This window comes from Balaenoptera acutorostrata, chromosome 1 (genome assembly GCF_949987535.1).
Source record: "Balaenoptera acutorostrata chromosome 1, mBalAcu1.1, whole genome shotgun sequence".
NCBI classification, from domain to species: Eukaryota; Metazoa; Chordata; class Mammalia; order Artiodactyla; family Balaenopteridae; genus Balaenoptera; species Balaenoptera acutorostrata.
Window position 1 is genome coordinate 131,675,745 of NC_080064.1, and position 24,354 is coordinate 131,700,098.

Consider the following 24,354-nt stretch of genomic DNA (forward strand, 5'->3'; position numbering starts at 1 on the left):
TTCAAGCATTTTGTTGAGGAGAGTGAATATACCCACATGGATATAAGATAAAAGCTGCCAATGAATCCATTACAAACAGTGTGTACTGAGGAGGTACAGAAAGCAAACATAATTAGAATTAGGTGAACTTAATTAAAATAGTCACTAGCAGGTCTTGTGCAATAGTAGGTGAGGACTGAGGTAGAAAAACTGGGATTTGTAGGTAAGTTTAAACAGAGAAACAGAAAGAAGGTGTGATCAAAAGGGAAGAGAATGAGACAGGGCTTGAGAGATTTGATATCCATGTGGTTCTAAGCATGGTACTATGAATAAGCCCTGCAGATAAAGGCAATTGAGAGATAGGTGTGTCCATGTTCTGAGGGACCAGGCCCCCATATTAGGAACCTAAATGCAAAGAGAAAGAACGACAGAGTTCAGAACCCAGCATGGCTTGACATTATAGCAGTTTTTAAGATGAGCAATAGTAAGAATAATCTTGAAGTATGACAGGTATGTAGAGAAAGGAGCTCGGGAATTGGAGATTGAGAAGCCAGGGTTCTAGCTACATCTGTGTCACTGACTATATGTGTGACATTTGGGAAAATGGCTAAGTTTTTAAATTTAATTTTCTAATTTTTAAGTTATGTAGTTTTTTTTTAATTTAGTTAGCTTTTTCCCTAGTTTTTAAAATTGATATATTTATTTATATATTAATTTGTATTTCCGTACCAGTTTTTAAATACTCTATTATCCCTAGACAAACAAGGACACAAGGTGGGAGGGAAGAGTATGGAGTACAGAAAGCTGATCAGTTCCTGACATTGAGCTGGACAGATATTTACATAGCAGTAGGAAATGAACTTGCAGACTTACAGTCTGTATTTTCCACAAGACCATATTGAAATTCTTCCTCTGTCTTCAAGGACAAGAAACTTAATGGGATCATTTGGAAATGGGAATATCAGTTAGTTTTGGACTTGTCTGCAGTTTCTTTGCACTGTAAAGATGTAAAACCAAGACTCTTTTCCTGATTTGTGTCACAGTGTTGAGTAGGAAATGAAAAACGTATGATTTTCACTATCGGGGATGGGGGCTGTGTTTGCAGCACTTTGATGCTGATGTGGCAGGCGGCTGGTTCTGAGTCAAGTGTGGCTCTACATGTGCTGAAGACAATCTTGCTGATACTGAAAGGAAAGCCTGGGGCAATGGAAGAAAGAATAACGGAAAGAAGACATTTCTCTCTTGACACTACTAATATGATGCCCGTGGCGGTAAATAATACAATGCGTGTTTCTTTTTCCTGGTGGTGTTTTCTTAGCCGTGAAAATCCCTATCTGCTCACAGTCTCAGTCATACTTCCTTGACACGATCTGGCTCTCATTCATTCATTCATTCATTCACTCAACACGTATTTATTGAGCGCCTACTACCTGCCACACCTCGATCATGAAGCTTGCATTCTTGTAAGAGATCCAGACAATGAACCAAAAAAATGTGTTACGTGTCAGATGATATAAAGCTTAGAAGAGATATAAACTGGGGTGGGGAAAAGAAAGTGGCAGGGAAGGTTTAGGTAAATTGGTCCGGTCAGGTCTCTCTGCTGTAGTGACATCGAATCAGAGACCTGAATGAGGTAAGGGAGTGACCCTTGCAGATATCTGGGCATGAGAGTTTTAGACAGAGAGAAGGGCAAAAGCCATGTGGTGACGGGAGCTTACCTGGCATATCAGTGAAGCAAGGAGGCCAAAACATCTGGAGAGTACTGAGCAAGGGTGAAGGTGTAGGAGATGGTATCAGAGAGGTAGCCCCCAGCCAGAACACACAGACTCTTGAAAGGCATGTGAAGGCCTAATCTCATTTGTGTCCATCATTATATATCTCCCAAGCACCCAAATCACCACTCCTGGGAGTAAATTCAAGTCTTACAGAGATATAATAGGAGAAAAAATGGATAATTCTGCACAAATGTGAAGTAGTGAGATGTGTTTCTCTGATATAGTGGGTATTGTAGTGGTGAGTAGACCAAACAATTTGTTAGTGACCTGGCATGCCCCTCCTTAAACATTTCACTGCCCTGGATTGTTGATGCACTGGGAGGACCTGGGTTATTGGTAAGACTATTCTTCATGACCACATAGGCATGGATCCTTGGGAGGTATGCCTTCCTTGGGAATCAGCTTGCTTCCTGCTGGTTTGGCAACCAGGCACTGTTGATAGTGATTTGGGAGCCCATAGCCAGAGAATGCTTGGCACATTTCCTGCTTCAAAATGGACTGAGTAACTGTTATTGAATGAATGAATACACATGCATGCTTCAGGCTTCCTTCAAGGAATTTGGGGGAGGATTTGCAGAGTCCCTGCCTTTCCACCCACCTCACCACTGCTGACTGGGTTTAAAGGGAGATGGTTACATTCTTGACTCCTTTTTCCTTCCCTTATAGGCATCCCAGGCCCTGTGCACATTGCTGCCTATTGGTTCTTACAAGAAAGCGGTGGCCCAGTTTTTCCCCCAGCTCTTGATGGCCCTCATGCTTCAACTCTTTTACACCAGCAACCTGAGACTGATGACAGAGGACAGGCCTTTGTGAGATACTAGTGGTATAAGAAATGAGCTTCCAGCTGTCAAATATTTCTACTCCCTTGGGTTCATGTGGAACTATATAATCCCTTGTGCAGTATATTCACTTATTACCGTTTTCTCTCCTCTGCAGGGTAGGATGCCTTTGGAAAAGTAACTATCCTAAGTACCTAGAAGTAAGCTGGGACCTTCCCTGAATGTGTATGCAGTGTATAAAAAAACACTCCCACAGAGTGTTATTCCTGCCACAAAGGGAAGCCACCATGCAGAGAGAGAGTAGGGAGGAGAAACAGGTCCAAAACCGGACATGTACTAGCTCTGCCGTTTACTCCGATAGTGATCTCTCAGGGTAAATTATGTGTAAGGCAAAAATAATGTGCACAAATGTGCTTTGTGAACTGTAAAGTTACTTTGTGGTTGTTGATGTTATGTGTGGGCTTATGACAGCATGCAGTCATTCTGTCCACATAAGGTAAGGTTCGGCTCTTCTCTCTTGCCCAAGAGATTACCGTAAGCTTTCCTGCTCTCCAGGGAAATCAGGACCCAACTTTCTGCTATTTGCCCTTATCTGGTGTGGACTTCTAAGCCAGGCAGGACTCTTAACACACATTCAGTCCCATTAAGACATTTAATCCACTCTCTGTCTTTCAAGAAGACATACACCAAATCATCCCAAGTAGATAAGAATGTATTCTATTTATTTACAGCATCCAAAGAAGACAATCAACAGGTACCTTTAGCATGTCTTCACATCACTTAACATCTTTTGCTAATAAGCTTTTAATAAACTAATAAACAAATAAGCTGCTCTATGATTAATCCTAGATTTTACATGCTACAATTTCAGTTTAACCCCACATCCCATGTCCTGTTAATCAGGGGAGACGAAGAGCATTTAATGGTCTTTTCCTTTGAAACACCCCCCTTTCCCAAAACTGGCATCCTGCCCAACATAGAATGAAAAGGCAAATAGTCACTTGTATCTAGTTATGTGAAGGCCACTTGCAGGTGATGACTCTCCTCTTCTTTGGGACCTTAGCTATGCTCGAGATGCACTGAGAGTTCTGCTGAATTGTTCTGGACTGCAACAAGTGGATATTGCTCTAAAGAGAAAGAATTGCTGGAGCCAGTTTTCCCAAGCACTGTTTCACCATCATGGAGTCTACCTTGTTGCCAAGTAAGAACAGGGGCATTGAGAAGTGTTCTCCGTCTCTTTCCCACCTGTTTCATCTTTCTTCAACTAAGCCACTGTGGGAACACAGTAAATATCCACTCCAACTTCCAAATCTCTCTCTTTATTTTGCACTATTTATGTTTTCTCCGTTTGGTCAGGCATGGATGGGAACTTGCGGTAATATAGAGCAGTCTGTACTGTGGCACAGGATAGGAGAGATAAGAAAGAGGAGTGATGTTAAGGAAAGAGATGTTATCAGTGATCCTGGCATATATAATTCCGCAGAGTCTGCGTAGAATTCATAATGAGCCTGCGGTTTACCTTGGATTAAGGAATATTCAAGAATATCTTTCTTTTTATCTGGTGATACAAAATATGAGGATAATGTTTCCCTCTTTTCTACCATTAGCATTTGCTGATGCAGAAAGTGTTTTCATCTTCTTTGCTAATTCTGTGCTTTATTCTTCTTTACAGAACTCTCAGTGACTATAACTTTCCACAGTTTCCAGACACCTTGCATTATCTCTACAAGCTCTCAGTGGAAGGTCCTAGAAGGTCAGAAGACAACGTCATCACAATAATATTCCTCACTGAAGTGAGTTTTATTACAAGACTGTGAACAATCAAGTCCTCATTCCCTTTCCTTATCCAAACTTAAATCCACTCTCTAACATTTTGTCTCCCTCTCCGAATATTGATTCTTACCAAAAGTTAAGACAATAACAGATATCTGAAGCTGAGGGGTGTAAGGCGAAGATAGATTTGAGTTATGAGAGGGTTGTCCCTTTAGACTGTTTCAGGAGTTGGCCGTTGTAGTTTCCTAGGGGGTGTGGATTTGCACAGACTAATTATTTTTGTAGTCCTAGTTCATATTTCTCTACAAGCTTCTTAAAGTATATAGGGATAATTAAGTTTACTAAAGGTGGTAGGTAACATCTAGTGTCCAAACGATACTTCAGACTGTCTAGGGGAAAAAAGGAATGGGCTAAATAACTGGGTAACATGAAGATATAGAACTATATTCCTTTTTATATGAATATTACATCAAATATTGGAATGCCATACTAGAGTCAAGCAAATTGAGGCAGTACTTTTGCTTACAAAAGGCATGTAAAAAGTTCTGTAAATTGAAATTATCTGAGTCAAATCTAATTTTCCATAAAAGTAATATATAATAAGGAAGTATTGATCTAAGGTACGATGCCAAATATTTCCAAAAGTTTGACATGATTTCAAACTTCATGTCAAAATAGTTAATAAACTATAAAAGGCATACCTATACACTATACTATATACTTCTAAAGCTTTCACAAGGATACATGAATTAGTTTAACTTAACATTGCAGTAGCAAATCACCAGTATTTTTCAAACTTGCTTAATCCATTTGAACCTCTCATTATTTTATTATGTGACTCATTATTTTTATTGTACTACCCTTTAAGTATGTACAAACACCAAATAGGTCTAAACATGAGATACAAAATCCCTCCCATAAAATGCTACATTTAAAAGAAATTTACAAACTACGAAAGATGTATGGAAGCATCATTAATATACCTGATGGAAACCTAGTTGCCTCTCTCATCATGAATGTAATGATTCCTGCTACTGGAGATTGGCATGCTTGTCCTTCCAGGAATTCAGCAATGACCACACTCTCCCACCACTTTCTCTGTTTAGAATTTCTGGGCAATCATCAACTTTCCAGTTCAACTGTGAGGTCCCTTGGCCTTTTGTTGTTCTGAACACACAATCTATGTATTTTATCTTATTTTGGTCTTATCAGCCAGTGATACCTAAGATAGTAATATCAATGCCTATGCCATTTATTTATATATATTTGTTATTTCTAGTTTTCTACTGATATAAATAGCAATCAAGTTCTACTGATAGAAATTGCAATCAAGTTTACATCTTTGTGCCTAAATCTTCTTTCTTTTGGTATTTTAGATTATGTTCTTGTAATAGATTCCGAGAATCTGAAATAATAACCAAAGGGAATAAACATTCTCAAGGCTAAGGATTTTTAATGTCAAACCACTATCTGGAAAGCAGTGCCAATCAGAGCTCCCCACACAGCTCATGGGTATGCTTACCCCATGGCAATCTCGCCACCATAAACAAGCTTTCCAATGTGAGAAGCAGATGTGATGTCCTGTGGGGTGATTTGATTTGTACTTATTGTTTAAAATTTTAGAGAGTTTGAACATTTTAAAAATATTATTATTTATAAATTAAAGTTCCATATTATGAACAACCTGATCTTTCCTTTACCTATTTAACTATTATGATCTTGGTCTCTTTCTCAGTGAATTGTATGCTTCTCTCTCTCTCTCTTTTTCTCTCTCTCTTTCACACACACACACACACACACACACACACACACACACACATACACACCCCACAGATTTGTGAAAGATCAAGTAACATATGAACACTGTGTTTTGTATATCCTTAGTGAGATAAATTGCAAGGACAAAAAAAATCTGTAAAGAAATATTTATTTTTCCTCAGGAGGTTTATTGATGTTATATGTGTTGATATCATAATTTTAAGACTATTGTATGCATTATATGGTAGAAAACGGATAAGTAAACGTATTAATGCTATTAGGCACCAAGGTTTTCCAGGTAAGAGAAAGACGAGGCAACATAAAAGTATAAAAAGTTAACGTAAACTCTGTTATTCCACGTGTGAAAATTTCTTTCATCATATATATAAAACAAAGCATGTATTTCCTATTCCATCTGCTACTCCTCCTTCCCTCTATGGACACAGAAATATATGTAAAAATATGTGTAAGTATTTAGAGTTTTAGTGTGATTTGTGTTTGTTTTACTGAAAATGTCTCGATTTTTATGACTGAAGCAAAAACAATGCCTGGCCATTACTCTGCCTATGAACTTAATTGTTTTCTTTTAGCTTCTCAATAATTTCTTCAAGGACCCATTCCCAGAAGAATTTTTGGTTCTCTTCAGAAACTGGGTCAATGACGCTGATCCTGCAGTGAGCAAACTGAGCCTTCAGAAAATTGCCAGCACGGCACCAGTTATCAATGAGGTGTGTGTGTGTGTGTGACTTGTGTCTGCCAGCACCATCGACGTCATAATCTGAGATTTGGTACAACTCAGTATCCTTACTGACAAAACATTGATTATTTTGTAGTTTACACATCACTAACACAATATCAAAGCTGAGTGTTTTATCAATGAGGAAACTGGGTTGAATGGAAAGGATGTGTGAAGTCAATTTATTGGCTTTATCACCTTATTTATATTTTTCCCAGAAAATCACTCATTACACTCAGAATTTATCAGCATTGCCCTACATGAACACTCTTGTTACACCCTAAACCACACATACGTTATTTTCCCCTCCAACATACACACATGCATACACATTAATTCCTGTCTCAGAGCACTCGCTCAAGCTTTTTCTTCCTTTATACCACTTTCCTCCTTCACCCATTCACATTTTTCTTATTTTCCAATGATCAGCTCAAGTCAAATTTCACTGGATATTCTGGTCTCTAGCAGCCTCATCCCTTTCAGGGCCACACCAACTATAAGCACTTGCTTATATAATATTTTATATTTATGGCTCTCTACCTATGACTCTTGAACCAACAGCATCAGAGTCTCTTGGAAATTTGTTAAAAATGCACACTGTCAGGCCCTATCACAGGTCTATGGAATCAGAAATCCTGGGGGTCGTGCCCACCAATCTATGTTTTCAAAAGTCCTCCAGGTAATTCTAATGCAGGTTAAACTTGAGAACTACTGTCCTATATCATTTCCCACTAAGTCATGTGAATACTTCTTGCCTTCCAGGAAGAGTGTGTCAACGCATACGCCTATGTGTTGTAATTCTTTTGTAAATTTCAAAGTAGCTTGCACAGTGCTGAGACTGTAGATATTCCATAAATTATTACTGATTTAATAATAAATTTAATAATAAATCCTAGTATATCCATTAAGCATAGTCTCTGAAAGCTTAAAGCCTGTCAGTGGGCACTCATTTTGCATTTAGAATGAAATGAGCCATAGTTTATTTGCTTTAGATAAATCATACAAGTCAATAGTATGTATTGCGAACAGAAAGTTATTTATTGCCTTGTCTAGTCCTCTTACCAATGCGATTAACAATGTGACAAAGTTGTTTAGGAAAGTGGGAGAGAAACAGTGGAGAGGGATCTGGATTGAGGTTTCATGTACTATCTATTGGTAAAGACTCCAGCCAGACATAAGTGTCCTCTGCCTGTTATTTTGGCAAACAGTATTTATTTCTTTTATTTCCTTTCTTTCCAGCCTGTCTTTCACTCCTCTGGTGTCTCCTTTTCATGTTTTGATTGCCTGATATTCTGCTTGTCTCTGATCTGCAACTGATGCCCATGACCTAGCTCAGCAGCTCAGTGGCTCTCATGTCCAAACAGGTCATTGTCACCTAGTTTAGAGGTTATACTGCCAATGGTGTGTTGGTAAATGTTTAAACAAGCAGCTCTGTGAAAATAAGACCAATTTCTCTGGTGTAAATACTCCCACTATGGATGATTTCAGTCTATCAAAGGGACATCTGTAGACATGGATTTGGGAGAAGATGTGCAGTAGTGCATCATTATTTAATATCCCCACCATACAGATACAATACATGTAAATAACCTCAAAGGCATAAAAAAGCAAAATGTAGCAAAAGAACAGGAAGTGATGAGTCTTGAGTATTTATTACCATTGTTTTTATTTATTTCTAAATTTATAAAATTTAATTTTTAATAGTGACTTGTTTTAACGATCAGCTTGCAAAATTTTTGACAATTTGGCAATTGACTCTTGTAAGCTAGCTCCAGCACATCACTGCATGCTGCCCAAACTCAGAGGTGTGTGTGCCAAATGCTACCTCAAGTTTCCTTCTAGTTCTTAAATCCCACCGTTTTCTTCCTTTTATATGTAGATAGAAAATGTCTGCAGCTTATTAATATCCATCTTGGATGCCTTCCTTTCCCAAGACAAGACTGTTGTAATTCGGGCCTTGATGACCCTTCGAAGACTTTTAGGCAAACTGGACAAGGTGACCTACTCCTCCCTGTGTACCAGAATTGCTTGCAGCTACTGTCCTCTGATGGATCATGTGAGTTACGCAGTTAGATATGTGAGATCATTAGGTTTTATCATTAAACTGAAGCCCCAGGTAAGGCAATGCTATTACATCCCAGAATAAGTCAACAAAAGGCAGTCATTTTGTGCAGAGCTACCTTTTTTTTTTCCCCAGAGATAATAATATTAATCAAGTAAGCTCTATGTTTGTTTGTTTGTTTTTAAACTACATTATGAGAACCTGGAAAAGTCTGCCCATAGGAAAAGAGAATCAAAATGTAGCCTCTGTTCTTAGATGAAAGAGGAATTATAGTTTAGTGGCTGTGTTTGTTAACCCTGAATCTGGACTTCCTAGGTTCAAATCCCTGTGTTGCCACTGACTAGCTGTGAAATCTTGAGCAGGTGGTTCAGTCTCTTAGTGCATCATCTGTAAAATAGAGTGAATAGCAGGCATATTATGGGTATTAGAGTTGACATGTGTAATGTCCCAAATGAATATGATATTTTCATAGAAAACTTTAATTAGAAAGTATTTCATCAGAAAGTTGTGCATTTTGAATATTCTCATTTTTTATGGTAAACGTGTTCCAGAAAAGTTGGATGACAGTAATATAGTATTTTAATAAACAAGAACATTTTGGTATGCTATGGGAAATCTATTTGTTTTTAGAGATTCCTTTGATGAGTGTTTGTGAACCAGAGAATTATTTCATAGTAAATTATCTTGCCAAAATTTGTAACTTCTTAGTTCTGCTGATTTCATTGAAGAAAGGCCCAATATTATTAAATTATAGAAAGAGGAAACAGTGTCAGAAAAGATTTTCATAAGGACATAATGATAATAATAGTAATAATAATAGTGGCTAAAATGTATTGAGTATTTACTATATACCAGGCACTATTTTAAGGGATTTACATGGGCAATTTCATATAATCCTCTAACAAACTCTATTGCTATTATCCAGTTTATGTATAAGGAAACTGAGGAAAACTGAAATGAATATTTGGTCAAGTTACACAGCTAATAAGTAGCTGGCATGTCCATGTAAAGAATTATTTTCAAAATGGAATCATAAACTTTTTTAAAAAACTGAAGGTGATATTATATTTTTAAAAATTAACCTCTTCCTCTGACTTGCAATTTTTCTCTTCTAGAATCTTTATAATCCAATCACCTTCCTATTTGGCATAAGTAAGCCCTTGGAAACCTAGTACTATGCCATTATGCAAAGAACTTGCATTGGTATTCACTGGCAATTCTGCAAAGGCCTCCAGCATTTGAAGACATCATGGTCACATTACCCTAAGTATTATTATAGAAATCATCTCCAAGTTATACAGATTTTTACATGTTATATTTTTAGGATTTTTTAAATACTATCTTCCTAAATTTAAGAAACTCACTTTTCACAGGGGATTTTCGTTAATGTAATCTGAATTTTGGTAAGCAAGTCTTATTTTAAAATCAAAAGGCAAGCTGACTTCTTAGACCCAAAGTGAATCTTTTCTTAAAAAAATTATAATAATTATATATATATACATATATACACACATCATATATAGTATATATACATATAAATATATACATACTAAATAGTGTATATATGTATACATAGTATATATAGTATACAGTGTGTGTGCATATATATAAATATCCTCAAATGAGGTCTTTTCTGTGTGCATATTTCAGATTAATGGAGGCATTCGGAGTATGGCCATTCGACACTTTGGTGAGTTACTCAGGGACATGAGTCAGTACACATGGATGCTGAATGATGTGGTTTTTGGAGGCTTGGTACCTCTGATTCTGTTTCTGGAAGATACAGAGGCAAGAGTAGTTAAAGTAAGTCTTGTGATTTTGTTTTTCTTAGTTTTGCTGAGAATCGCAGTGCTTTATGTAACATCAGAAGAATAGATTTTTACTGACCTTTTTCTACTTCACAGGCATGTAAACATACATTAGAAATCTGTGCCTCAGAATTAAAATGGTCAACATCATATTTGCTCAAGGATGAACATTACAGTTTTGAGCTGGTAGTGCTCAACATCTGTAACAATCTTGTAAGTGACCCCTCAGGGTTTACTACCACAAGAGTTATAGAAGGAACTTTAAAGGATAGCCAAAGTGATGAAAAGCATGATGAGCAAGGAATATAAAGAAAAGATAAATGAACAATTATAGCTAGAACTTGAGACAAGAGAAAATTAAAATTTTCCACTCTCTTTTCCTCAACATTTTTCATCTATCGTTTCTTCCTCCAACCTACATACTTTGAGCAGTGTAAAGGTAGGAACAACATTTCAGATCACCAAAAGAAAAGCTGGAATTTCTTTTCCATGGCCGAATGAGCTGGTTCTCTGAAAACCAGCATAAACTGCAACGATAGACAAATGGGGATGGAAGGATGTTAAGCAAAAGTTGGAAACCCAAAGTTTGGATATCATGTAATAAGCTGAATAATACCTGCAAGCAAAAGAATAACGTTCATACACAGAAACCCCCAAGTTTTAAACTGACCCTGATTTGGTATAAGCAACCAAGTTCTTTTCCCTGAAAGCCTCTCTGGAGAGAGCAAATGTGCTTTTTCAAGAAGTGAGAGAATGTTTTTTTTCCTTTTTTATTCTCAGCTTATTTCTCATCAGAAATATATTACAGATTTGATATCTGATACCTTAGGATTCCTGAGGAGTTCCAGAACATATCTGAGAAGAGGATCAGTTATTTTAATAGGTAAGTAAAATTCAATTCTAATTTCCTAATTTGTCTTAAAAGGTAAAGAATGGGGTAAGCAGCTAGAAATTTTCCTTGAAAAAATTATAAATTTTCTTTCTTTATGATGGACAGTACCTTTCATGGTGATATCTATGATGAACAGAAGTTAAAATGTATGATGAGTGTAGAGTTCTATTTTATAATACACAGTGGGTATAGCTGTGTGATTAAATTATCATACGAAGTACATTCAACAGGATGAATTTCAAAATTTAAGATGGTGGCAAACCACTACAGTTTTCCTTCACTGCTTAAAAATCACCCCCCAAAGAATAAGAATAATGTATTTTTTAAGTGTCATCTTCAACAAAACATGAACATCTATAACCACAGACTACAACAGATGAGGAAGAGCTACCAAATCCAATAAAGTTTGAAGAAGAAAATGTAAAGTTGTGGGAGTGCAGGAAGATTCTAAAAGAAGACAACAAAAATTTTTGACCTTGGACAAACCTGACCAATCAGTTTTTTCCCCCCTAGATTCTCGCCATGAAGATCAAAACTAATAATCCTTTATTTGGAATGATAGGAAGTGAATTCCCAACTTGGTAGTGGGATCTTCCCTTGACCCCATTTGGCATCCTCGAGTAGCTGGGGCCCCAAGGAATGAGGAAATACTTAGTCACATTATACTTGTACAGAAAAGTCTGTCATTAGTCAGGGTAGAAGACAAATTATATTATGATCAGCACTACAGTTCATGATCTGTGTTGATCAGAGTGGAGTAGAGGAACACACACACACACACACACACACACACACACAGAGAACCCTATATTATAAGAACTTTATTTCAAACTATAAAGAATTCATGCTACTCTGAATTCTACACTGGAACTTTCCACAAACACTCCTCTGTATATAATATTGCAAGATGCAAAAGTAAGTAATTAAAAAAGGAAAAAGGCATTATCTTTCTGAAGAGGTATTTCCAGGAGGACAAGAGAGGAAAGAAAGAAGAAAATCAAATTTTAGCAAATGTTTCTACAGAGTACTTGAAAATCATGGTAAATATATTCATGAATCCAAAACTTTTTAAAGTAAAGATCTAAAGATATAAGCACACAGGGAATATATAATGGGATAATGGGAGCACATGAAGAGTAAGCTTTGCATTTCTCTAATAATTAGTGATGTTGAGCATCTTTTCATGTGCTTTGTGCTTTTTGGTCATCTGTATGTCTTCTTTGGTGAAATGTCTATTTAGATCTTCTGCCCATTTTTTGATTGGGTTGTTTGTTTTTTTTATATTGAGCTTCATGAGCTGTTTGTATTTTTTGGAGATTAATCCCTTGTTGGTTTTTTCCTTTGCAAATATTTTCTCACATTCTGAGGGTTGTCTTTTTGTTTTGTTTATGGTTTCCTTTGTTCTGCAAAAGCTTTTAAGTTTAATTAGACCCCATTTGCTTATTTTTGTTTTATTTTCATTACTCTAGGAGGAGATTTGCTGTATACCTGAAACTAACACAACATTGTAAATCAACTATACTCCAATAAAATTTTTTTTAAAAAATATACAATGGAAAGAGAACATCAGGAGATACAGATACTAAAGTTATCTGACATAGATGTGAGATATATGTTTTAAAAACTGATTAATATGTTCAAGAAAATAAATGGCAAAATAGAGAATTTCAAAAAGAAAAAAAAGAAAAAGAAGCTTTCAAAGCATGATGGAAAGTATAAGAAAAAATATATAACCATTGCAAAAAACTACATTGCAGCCAATGGAAGAGGAAATATATATTATTGATAATCCAGTAAGGAACAAGGAGTAAAGAGTTGAGAAATGTTAGCAAAATAAAATATAAACCAACAAGAAACAGTTTGAAAAATTAGGGAGCAATGATAGATATAGAAGATATAGATGAAAGAAATGTAAATATGCATAGATAATATCCCTGAAGAAAAATGAACAATTAGACATAAAAAAAAAGCATTCAAAGATAGAATTTAAGAACTAAACAAAATTTGATTAAATATACTGATGGTAAAAATTTTTCAAGAAATATTTTATACAGAATGAAACATTAAGACATTTCAATTCTTTGAACAGTTAAGCAAGAAAAAGTCACCTATACATTACAAAATAAATAAATCTGGCATTAGATTTCTTCATTTCAGTATTCAACTCTAAAATATAGTAGAATAGAGCCTACAAATCCTAAGTAGAAAAAAATTATGACTGAAGAATTTTATACTCATCAAAATTATATCCAACTATAAAAATAATAAGAAAACATTTCTAAAACACAAAAACTCAGCATAAGTTCATTACCATGAATCCTTCTTGAAGAAATCATTGATGGATGGAATTCAGCCAACTAAAGAAGGAATGGATAAACTATCACATAAGGACATACAGTATCTACTTAACTGTAGGACTTCCAGCTCCCAATCCATTCTTCACTATGTTTTACATTTCTCTATGCCTCAAAAACTGACCTCTAGGGCTTCCCTGGTGGTGCAGTGGTTGAGAATCTGCCTGCCAATGCAGGGGACACGGGTTCGAGCCCTGGTCTGGGAAGATCCCACATGCCGTGGAGCAACTGGGCCCGTGAGCCCCAACTACTGAGCCTGCGCGTCTGGAGCCTGTGCTCCGCAACAAGAGAGGCCGCGATAGTGAGAGGCCCATGCACCACGATGAAGAGTGGCACCCACTTGCCACAACTAGAGAAAGCCCTCACACAGAAACAAAGATCCAACACAGCCATAAATAAATAAATTAAAAAAAAAAAAAGACTTACTGCCTGTTTAAAAAAAAAAAAAAAAAAACTGACCTCTATGGTCTACATCTCCCAAGCTCCCTTGCCAGCTTGCTTCCAGGTTGGTATAGCATTTAATGTCCATTAATGCATTTAATATTACAGGAGTATCTTAATATTCAGTAATAATTATAACAGTGTTAGTCACAAATTATCCCATCTAGAATCCCCAGAGCCCCTACTGAGAAATACTGATCAATAAGTTCAATGCAGTTCTAATAAAAAATACCAACAGATAATTTCATAGATTTTGAAAAGTTGATTCTAAATGTATGTGGAAGAGCAAAAGGCCAACATAAGAAGATATAACTAACACATTTTAGACAATCCGTTACTCACTCAAGGAAAGACAAGACCTGTGAAACTGTAATAGAAAGCCTAGAAACAGATCCACACATATACAAACACCTAATATAAAGATCAGAACTGGCAGTATATATCAGATCAGAAATGATGGGCTGTCTAATAAAAGGTGCTAGGACAATGGGAATACACACACACACACACACACACACACACAAATTCCTACCTGACACCCTACACAAAAATCAATTCTAGGTGTATGAAGTCATGTATTGAATAGATGGAAGGAAGGAAGAAAGATCTAAAAAGAAACTTTAAAATGTATGCAATGAGATATCATCTCACACCGGTCAGAATGGCCATCATCAAAAAATCTAGAAACAATAAATGCTGGAGAGGGTGTGGAGAAAAGGGAACACTCTTGCACTGCTGGTGGGAATGTAAATTGATACAGCCACTATGGAGAACAGTATGGAGGTTCCTTAAAAAACTAAAAATAGAACTACCATACGACCCAGCAATCCCACTACTGCGCATATACCCTGAGAAAACCATAATTCAAAAAGAGTCATGTACCAAAATGTTCATTGCGGCTCTATGTACAATAGCCAGGACATGGAAGCAACCTAAGTGTCAATCAACAGATGAATGGATAAAGAAGATGTGGCACATATATACAATGGAATATTACTCAGCCATAAAAAGAAACGAAATGGAGTTATTTGTAGTGAGGTGGATGGAGTTAGAGTCTGTCATACAGAATGAAGTAAGTCAGAAAGAGAAAAACAAATACAGTATGCTAACACATAAATATGGAATCTAAGGGAAAAAAAAAAAGGTCATGAAGAACCTAGTGGCAAGATGGGAATAAAGACACAGACCTACTAGAGAATGGACTTGAGGATATGGGGAGGGGGAAGGATAAGATGTGACAAAGTGAGAGAGTGGCATGGACATATATACGCTACCAAACGTAAAATAGATAGCTAGTGGGAAGCAACTGCATAGCACAGGGAGATCAGCTCTGTGCTTTGTGACCACCTAGAGGGGTGGGATAGGGAGGGTGGGAGGGAGGGAGATGCAAGAGGGAAGAGATATGGGACCATATGTATATGTATAACTGATTCACTTTGTTATAAAGCAGAAACTAACACACCATTGTAAAGCAATTATACTCCAATAAAGATGTTAAAAAAAATGTATGCAATATTTCTATGAAGAAAACTTGCAAACATTACTGAAAGACATAAAAAAAACTTAAATAAATTGAAAGGTATAAACCATATTTTAGGAAAGAATCAAAATTGTAAATGTGCCATTTCTTTCCTAAATTAATCTATACATGGAATAAGATGTCCATTAAAATATCAATAGGGCTTTTTTTTTAAAATTGACATCCTAATTTTAAAATTAATATAGAAAAGTTACCATGCAAGAATATCCAGGAAGTTCTAACCAAAAAAGAATGAGAGAGGACTAGCCTTATCAGATATTAATATAGCTACAGTAATTAAAATCACATGGAATGAATAGATAGACAAATGGAACAAAATACCATCTAGAAATAACTGCCAAAACATGCAATATTTTACAGTGAATCACTGGCTTTAGCTAATAGTGATGAAAATATGGAATATTCCTTAAATGGTTTGGGGACACATGGTGAGCCATCTGGAATTTTTAAAATTATTTTATTCCTATCCCACTCTTTACACTAAATAAATTCCAGATGGTCAAAGGCTCAAATGCTAAAAATAAAACCATAATAATAAATAAGATTAGATAAAATAGTGTAGAAGAATTTGCTTTATAATCATGGGGTAGGTAAGATCATTCTAAGTAAAAGTAAAAATCATAAAAGATTGACAAACTATATAAAAATAAATATTTCTGCAAGGTAAAACCATCGTAAACAAAGTCAAAAGCCAAACTGTAATAAAATATTTATGGCACTTATCACATATAAAGGGTGCCTGAGTTCTTACTGTCTAAAGAATCCTTACAAATCTGTAAGAAAAGCCAAACAACCCACTAGGAAAATGGACAAAGTACATGAAGAAAATTATTTGGCTCATATACATAAAATTTTCACAGCCTCATCCAAAAAGTGATGCAAATTGAATTGATAAAGTGCTTCCATCCATCAAACTGACAAAGAACAAAAATGATTATACTACATAGTTTTGTCCAGGTTGCAGGAAGTAGGCAATCACTTACATTACTGGTCAGAGTGTAAATTACTACAATCTCAGAACAGTTTGGTAATTTCCATCCAAATGTGAAATGCATATTCTTTTGACTTAATAATCTCCTCTCAAGAGAATTTATCCTCTGATATAGTCACATATGAGAAGTGATGTGTGCCTGTAGATATTCATTGCATTATTGACTTTATAATACCATCATCCTTAGCATGTGGCTTGTATCCTTATTTGTGTTTTCTGATTACCTTCAGCGTTTTCGCAGTGTTATCCCAAGGAGAAAAAAAAAAAACGTAAAGGGCAAAAGGTGTCGCTGGGTCAACCTAATTTTACAAAGCTTTCTTCAAAATCCCAACTGGTGATTCATCTTACACCTCCCAATGACCAGAACTGTCACAATGCCACCATCATTTGCAAGAGATGTTTGGCACTTTTTTTATTGGGCAAGAAGGGGACAATGATATTAGATTGACAGCTAGCAGTGTGTCGCAATTGCCAAATTTAAAATTTAAGAGTTTTTGCATAAGTATCTGTACTTCCAATTATTTGATAGGGGGAGGAGATAAGGCTACACTGAACCTGCGTTTCTGCCTAGTAGCAACTGAGCAGAGCTGACTGCTTGTGGATGGAGCTTGCAGTTCCTGTTCCCACGCTCCCCACCACTACTAACTGCATTCTTCCATTTAGCTAAAATCACACCCACGTGCACCTTGTTGGCATTGTGGTTAGTCTGCCGTGTTTCAAAACTTTCAAAACATCCAATTCTATTTGAAATTTCATTTGTAACTTTCAAAAACACCATTTCAGTAGAGTCATTTAATTTTCAGTTGTTTTTGCCTAATTTTGCCACCTATTTTGCTCCTTTGGTGGTAATGTTGTATTTCTGAAGTTCCTACAGTATAAGAAAGACCCAAATATAATTACGGCTTAAACAAAATAGTAGCTTATTTCCCTCTCATTTAACAATCCAAGTATACGTAGACTAGTGTCAGCTCTTTTGTTGCTCTAGTATTCTCATCACAGTTTCCTACATCAGGTCCAAGATGTTTCCTCCATCGCCTGCAACCACTTCTACATACCAGTCAATTGGAAAGGGGAAAATATCAAGAGGTCACAGGCATCTCTTTAAAGAGCAGCAGTAACTTCTGCTAAATGATCATTAGCTCAGAACACAGATGTTGCCATACCTAGCTGCAAAGAAGTCTTAAAAGTCTAGTCATCTGCTGGACGGCCATATGTCCAGCTAAAAATTGGTAGTTTTAGTAAGAGAACTAAAGATAAAGAAGTAATTTGACAATAGCGGAAATTAGTACTCTCTAGCGTAAGAAATTTTCATTCATTATTTGTACCCACCATCTAATTCGGAAAGGAATTGCATTGATTTACAAACTTAAGCAAAAGTATGCCAATTAAGGATACCTCCACAACACAGGGCTTTGTTTTTAAACATTATTCTTAAATTTTTAAGCCCATGTTCCACCTGTCAATAAGAATATCTTGAGCTTTACTATCTGTAAATTGTATTATGAAAATAATGTATTATTGTGATTTCTGTGGTCACTATTTTGACTGAAGCAGAGGCAGTGTGAAATACTGGTGAGAGTAGATACATTTCCATTGAAATCTCAGAATGAACACCCACTAGCTGTGTGACCTTCACCAAGTTACTTAATCTCTATGAACTTTTATTTTATCACATGGAAAATGAGGATAATAAGAACAGCAATAAAAATATTTCTTAAATCTATCTGAAAACATGTAAGAGCTTTTATAAAGGCAGTGAAGAGAAAGTAGAAAAACCAAAAGAAGTAGGCCTGATATTTGGGGATTATTTTCCTTTATAGATTTTCTTTTATAAATTTATAGATCAATTCTAAATGCAAAAAGGGTATTTGGGAGGCTGATAAACTCTGCAGAAATTTTAGCTGTCTCACTGAGCTGGAGGAATAAAACTTGGAGTGGACTGACAATGAGGAGGAACCCTGGTAAATACTCCCAAGTTTTCAGCTGGGATCCCTGATGTCTCTACCCTAAGAGTAAGAGTAAACTAAAAATAGGCCAGCCCTTAAAATTATTGAACCTTTGAATATCTAACTCGCTGGTTGGATTAAGGGGATATATCTCTAGCCTAACTGCCTGCCAAAAAAGCAAAAATAAATCCTCTCTGGGAGAAGATAAATTGCCCAGAGCCTAAAAGTATCTACACAAAATTGTATACACAATACCTGAGATTTAATAAAAAATAACCAGACATTTAGATTTTTTTAATTACAAGGAGAAAAAAATAGAAACAGAATCTAGTATATGCAATTATTGAAATTTATCAGATAGGAACTTTAAAATAAATATGGTTAGTATGTTCAAAAGATTAAATAATGAGACGGAATGCAGAACTCAATGGGTAAAATTAGCAGCAGACTAGAAAGAACTGAAAACAGATAAAGAGAATTAGAAATGTCAGAATAAAATATTCAGCCTCAAGATCAAAACTCAAAGAGTTAAAAATGGAAAATATGAAAAGAGCATAATAATATGAGATATGGTTAAAAGGTCTAACATACGCATTCCATAAGGATAGTGGGGAAAGAATGAGACAAAATAAGTATTTGAAGAGATAATGACCAAAAATTTTCCAAAACTAAAATAAGGTAATAACAAGAAATAAAATGTATAAGTCTGGAAAAAAGAAAATAGAACTTCCAAAATTTGCAGATAAATAATTGAGTATTTAGAACACTGGAAAGAATTCAGAAAAACTATTGGAATTAAATAAATTTAGCAAGTTTTCTATATACAATATCAATATACAAAGATCAATTGGGTTTCTACACACTATCAATAAACAACTAGAAAATTAATTTTTTGATGCCTAATGCCTTGTACCAAAATTCATCAAATACCTCAAAATAAAACTAAGGAAAGATGTACAAGACTGATACACAAACAAACTAGAAAATGTTGAGAAGTTTTTAAGAAGACTTAAATAGAGTGATAGATCATGTTTATGGATTAAAGAATTAAGTATTGTAACAATGTCAACTCTCCCCAGACTGTTCAGTATATTCAATACAACCCCAAACAAAATTTCACCAGAGGTTTTGGGTGTGTGTGTGTGTGTGTGTGTGTGTGTGTGTGTGTGTGTGTGAAATTTGAGAAGTTGATTCTAATTTTTACATGAAAATTTAAAGATTTGAGAATAGCCAAGATAATCTGAAGAAGAATCACAAAGTTGAAGAACTTATACTACTGGATATCTAAGACCCATTTTACATTAAGGTAGTATGGAAGTGGCACAATGATAGAATGGAGTCAAGACACTGACCCCTGCACAATTTACGATTTAAATGACCCTGCAAAGCATTAGGGAAAGGACTTTTTTTTTTCTCTTAACGGTGCTCGATTAATTTCATAGGTAAGTAATCTCAACCCCTATTTTATGCCATATAATTACAGTTGGGCTTGCAATCCAAAAATGTGAAAAGGTAAAACAATAAAGTTTCCAGAAGTAAATATGGGAGAATATCTTTATGACCTTCAGACAGCAAAGAGTCTCTATCAGGACTCCAAAATTCACTAACCATAAATTGGACTACATTAAAATTAGGGACTTCTGTTCATCAAAAAAAAAAACAAAAACAATACAAATGGAAAAGTTTAGCCCTGGGGTAGAAGATATTTGTAATGGGTGTAATATTCTAAGAGATTAGTATCCAGAATTTTAAATGCCTAAGAATAAATAATTAAAAAAACACCTCGATATAAAAACAAGTGACTTACTTGAACAAACATTTCAGTAAAGAAATATCCAAGTGGCCAATAAATATACAAAACTAATACCACCAAACCCATGAGACTGAGTGAAAGGTAAAAGACTAACAATTTCAAGTGTTAGAGAGGATGTACAGCAATGGAAATGTAAGAATGAAAATTGGTACAACCACCTTGGAAACTGTTCTGCAGTAATGATTAAAGGTGAACATAAGCATATCCATTAGCCAATAAGTCCACTCCTAGCTATATACCAAACAGCAATGCACACAAATCTACGCAAAAATTCATGTACAAGAATGCCCACAATAACATCATTATTCATAATAGCCCAAAATTGGAAACAACACATTGTCCATCATAAGCAGGATGGCTAAAAAGTGCTGCATTAATAAGATGGAATATCATATAAAAGCATTCGGCAAACTCTTTCTGTAAAGAACCAGATAGTAAACATTTCAGTCTTTGAGTACCATATGGTCTCTGTCGCAACTATGCAACCCTGCTGTTGGAGGGTGAAAGCAGCTGTAGATAATCCATAAGCAAATGAGTCAATAAGCATGGCTGTGTTTCAAGAGAACTTTGCCAACCTTTGTCATGTAGCAATGGAAATGAATGAACTATTGCTATGTTTAAAAACATGGATGAATCACACAATATAACCTTGAGCAAAAGAATGTATTCTGAAAGGTGAAGGAGGAGGCTGCGAAGGGCATGAGGGAGGCTCCTAGGATAATAGGAATATTCTATTTAATGACCTAGGTGGTAGCGAGATGTATTCACTCTGTGGTCATTTATTGAGCTGTACAATTATGATTTCTGCACATTTATATACACATGTATATCTCAATAAAGAATTTTATTAATAATTCTTTGAAAGCACTAAAAGATGATTCAAGGATAATCTAGAGATGCTTTGCTTTGAAGAAAGCAATGAAGGTAGCCAGATAATATCAGATAATGTATTTTCATAATGTATTTTCGGGTAACTTTAACTTTACTTTGTGCATAGGGTACTTGGCAAAATTGGGTGGCCATTTACTGCTCAGAGATGAAATTGAAGTCATGCTTGAGGGTAAGTTTGAAGTTATAATGAAATCTTTATGTATAGGCCTAAATAACTTCACTATTTGTGATTCAATTTATATCTGAGCTCTATAGTGATGCAAGGGATGGGAAGAGGGTGGTAGAGGTAGCTAGGCGGTTAAGGGGAAATCAGTGGAAGGACTGGGTTAAGGGACATCTTCTTTATTTTTTATACTTTCTCTCTCTGTTTCAATCTCTCCATCTGTCCCTCTCATTATTTGAGACCTAACTATTATCCTAGAGTCCTTAGGAACTACAGAGAGTTAAGAATTCATTCACTCATTAATCCATTCAACAAATATTTTCCCAGCATCTACTACATGACAGCACTATTCTATCTGCAGGATATACAGCAGCAGACAAAGCAAAGTCCCTTCCCTCAGAGGACTTACATTTTAGTGGAGAGCAATGTACACTTGCACCAGAAGAAATTAAATAAGGGTAATGTTTATTCTTTCAAAATGTTTGGATCTTCAGCATCTCTCTCTTAGCCTCTGCCTATTTCCCCTTCAGGATCACAATTACAAACAGGGGAGGCAGAAAATAAGGTGGCTGCCTTCCTTCCTTTTTTTGGTAATAGACTTTATATTTTAGAGCAATTTTAGATTAATAGAAATATTGAGTGGAAGACACAGAGGTTTCCTGTATACCTCCTGACCCCACACATGCAGAGCCTCCCCCAATTACCAACATCCCCCAGCAGAGTGGTACCTTTGTCACAGTTGATGAATCTACATTGACACATCATTATCTTCCTTCCTTTTTTATTCATTCATATTTATTGACTGCCGGCTAAATACTAAGCACTCCCTCCATGTCACTCAGAATATTTTTCTTCTTTCGCTCTTCCTCCTCCTTCTGTTCCTTCTCCTTTTTCTCTCTTTTCTAAATCTGTCCTTTTTTCCTTCTCTATTTCTTTTTATTAAGAAAGAAAATAATAACTTCCCACAAGCTCAGCATATGAATATAATGATATTAGCATTTTGGTATATATCTTATTGCAGACATTTTTAAAGAATATAAACTATCACATATTTATTTTTAAAACTATCATAACTGTTTTATAACTTTTTCACTTACTCATGTGTCAGAAACATCTTTTCATGCCAAGAAATATGGGTCTACATCATCATATTAATATGTATGTGCTATTTCACTTTATGATATCTCTAATTTTTAAGCACTTTCATATTGATGAACATTTAGACTGATTCCACTTTTTTCATTATTATGAGCAATATTGAACCTCTTCATGAATATATGTTTATGCTGTCCACCAGAATGCTCAGAACATAATAGGCACTCAGTAAACACTTAGTGAGTATTTCCTTTTTTCTTTTAATGAGGTCTGGTGAGGATAGAGGATAAAAAACTTCCTGGATGCTATTTGTCAAAGTAACAAAAATTGGGGGAGGGGGGCTTTTGTGAAAGGTGGTGAGGCTATTTAGGATTAGAGCTTCTCAGACTATGAGAGTGATGCCTTGAATTAATGGCCTTTCTGCTGTTACAGCTATTGACCGAGTGCTTCGGGATGAAGATCCTGTGATCAGGGAGTTTGCAGAAATAACAAACAAAATTTTTATGGAAATAGCTCATAGATTGACCTCCTCAAATATTAAACAAAGCTTCCGAAGACTGTTTAACTTAATCTACATCAAAAAATTGAAGCCTCTTTATAATTATAACCTTCCCAAGGACCTGACAGGCAGTCCTATGGGGATTAAAGAAACCAAGAATGATAAGGAAGCCATTATAGACAATAATTATGAAGACGTATTGGTAAAGAATGAAGATGGATCGGTAAAGAATGCGAGGTTCACAAGTGCCTTGGAGCACACCTCAGAAGAGGAATGATTTTCCTTTCCCTCTTGGTAACTTGAGTCCGTTTGTAGATGCTTTTCAGAAGGACACTAGAAGACTTTACTGTCTCTTCTTGATTCTCTACTCAAATATAGAAATGTGTTGCCTCTCTCTGTCTGACAGTGATTAGAAGACTTACTTCATCAAAGCAACTAACAAAATTGAAAAAACATATAAGCAAAGTGTTTGATGAGAAGCTCTTGGAGCTTGATGTAATCAATGCATACCTACTGAACATCTTCTAAGTGCCAGACACTATGCTAGATAGTGAGGCTATTTGGATGATGTAAACAAGGTTCCCATCCTCAGGAAGGCCACAGTCCAGTGACACACAGTGTGGTTATTTACACCCTGCTCTGATGAATGCTGCCTAGGGCAGTATTTACAAAGGAAGAAATGGAGTTTGCAGGGGAAGAGGATTTAGAGCAGGCAAACTATTCCAGGTAGAGACACTGAGGCAAGAAGAGTGTTGGGGGAAGCTGGAGAGTTTGTTGTGGGTACAGGTGGTTAAGGAAAGAATAGGGAGAGCTGAGACCTGAGGGGAAGATTGTGCTGTGCCAATGGTTTTAAACTTTTTGAAATGAAAATTGGAGAGTCAATATAGTTAGTGGTTCCCATGGCCGTCAGGATCCAGTTTAACACTTTGTCCTGGTTTATAAGAAAGTTGATATATAAGTGGTGAACTGCAGTGATCTTGCTTGACTTAAGGCTCCAGGCTCATCTTTCACTCATCTCACCATACCTTCCTCCCACCCCTGCATCCCACCCTAGCATAA

General features: G+C 35.9%; 1 protein-coding gene across 1 annotated transcript in view; it reads left to right on the top strand.

Moving 5' to 3' along the window:
• MROH9 (maestro heat like repeat family member 9) overlaps positions 1-23,572 on the top strand; it is a 130,114-nt gene extending 106,542 nt beyond the window's left edge. Inside the window, exons 11-21 of the mRNA XM_057557563.1 lie at positions 1,085-1,250; positions 2,421-2,563; positions 3,597-3,734; positions 4,206-4,326; positions 6,655-6,792; positions 8,680-8,856; positions 10,513-10,665; positions 10,767-10,883; positions 11,451-11,553; positions 21,645-21,707; positions 23,229-23,572. Of these exons, the coding sequence (XP_057413546.1) occupies positions 1,085-1,250; positions 2,421-2,563; positions 3,597-3,734; positions 4,206-4,326; positions 6,655-6,792; positions 8,680-8,856; positions 10,513-10,665; positions 10,767-10,883; positions 11,451-11,553; positions 21,645-21,707; positions 23,229-23,572 (1,663 nt within the window). The remainder of the gene's footprint in view (positions 1-1,084; positions 1,251-2,420; positions 2,564-3,596; positions 3,735-4,205; positions 4,327-6,654; positions 6,793-8,679; positions 8,857-10,512; positions 10,666-10,766; positions 10,884-11,450; positions 11,554-21,644; positions 21,708-23,228) is intronic.
• Positions 23,573-24,354: the final 782 nt, after the last annotated feature.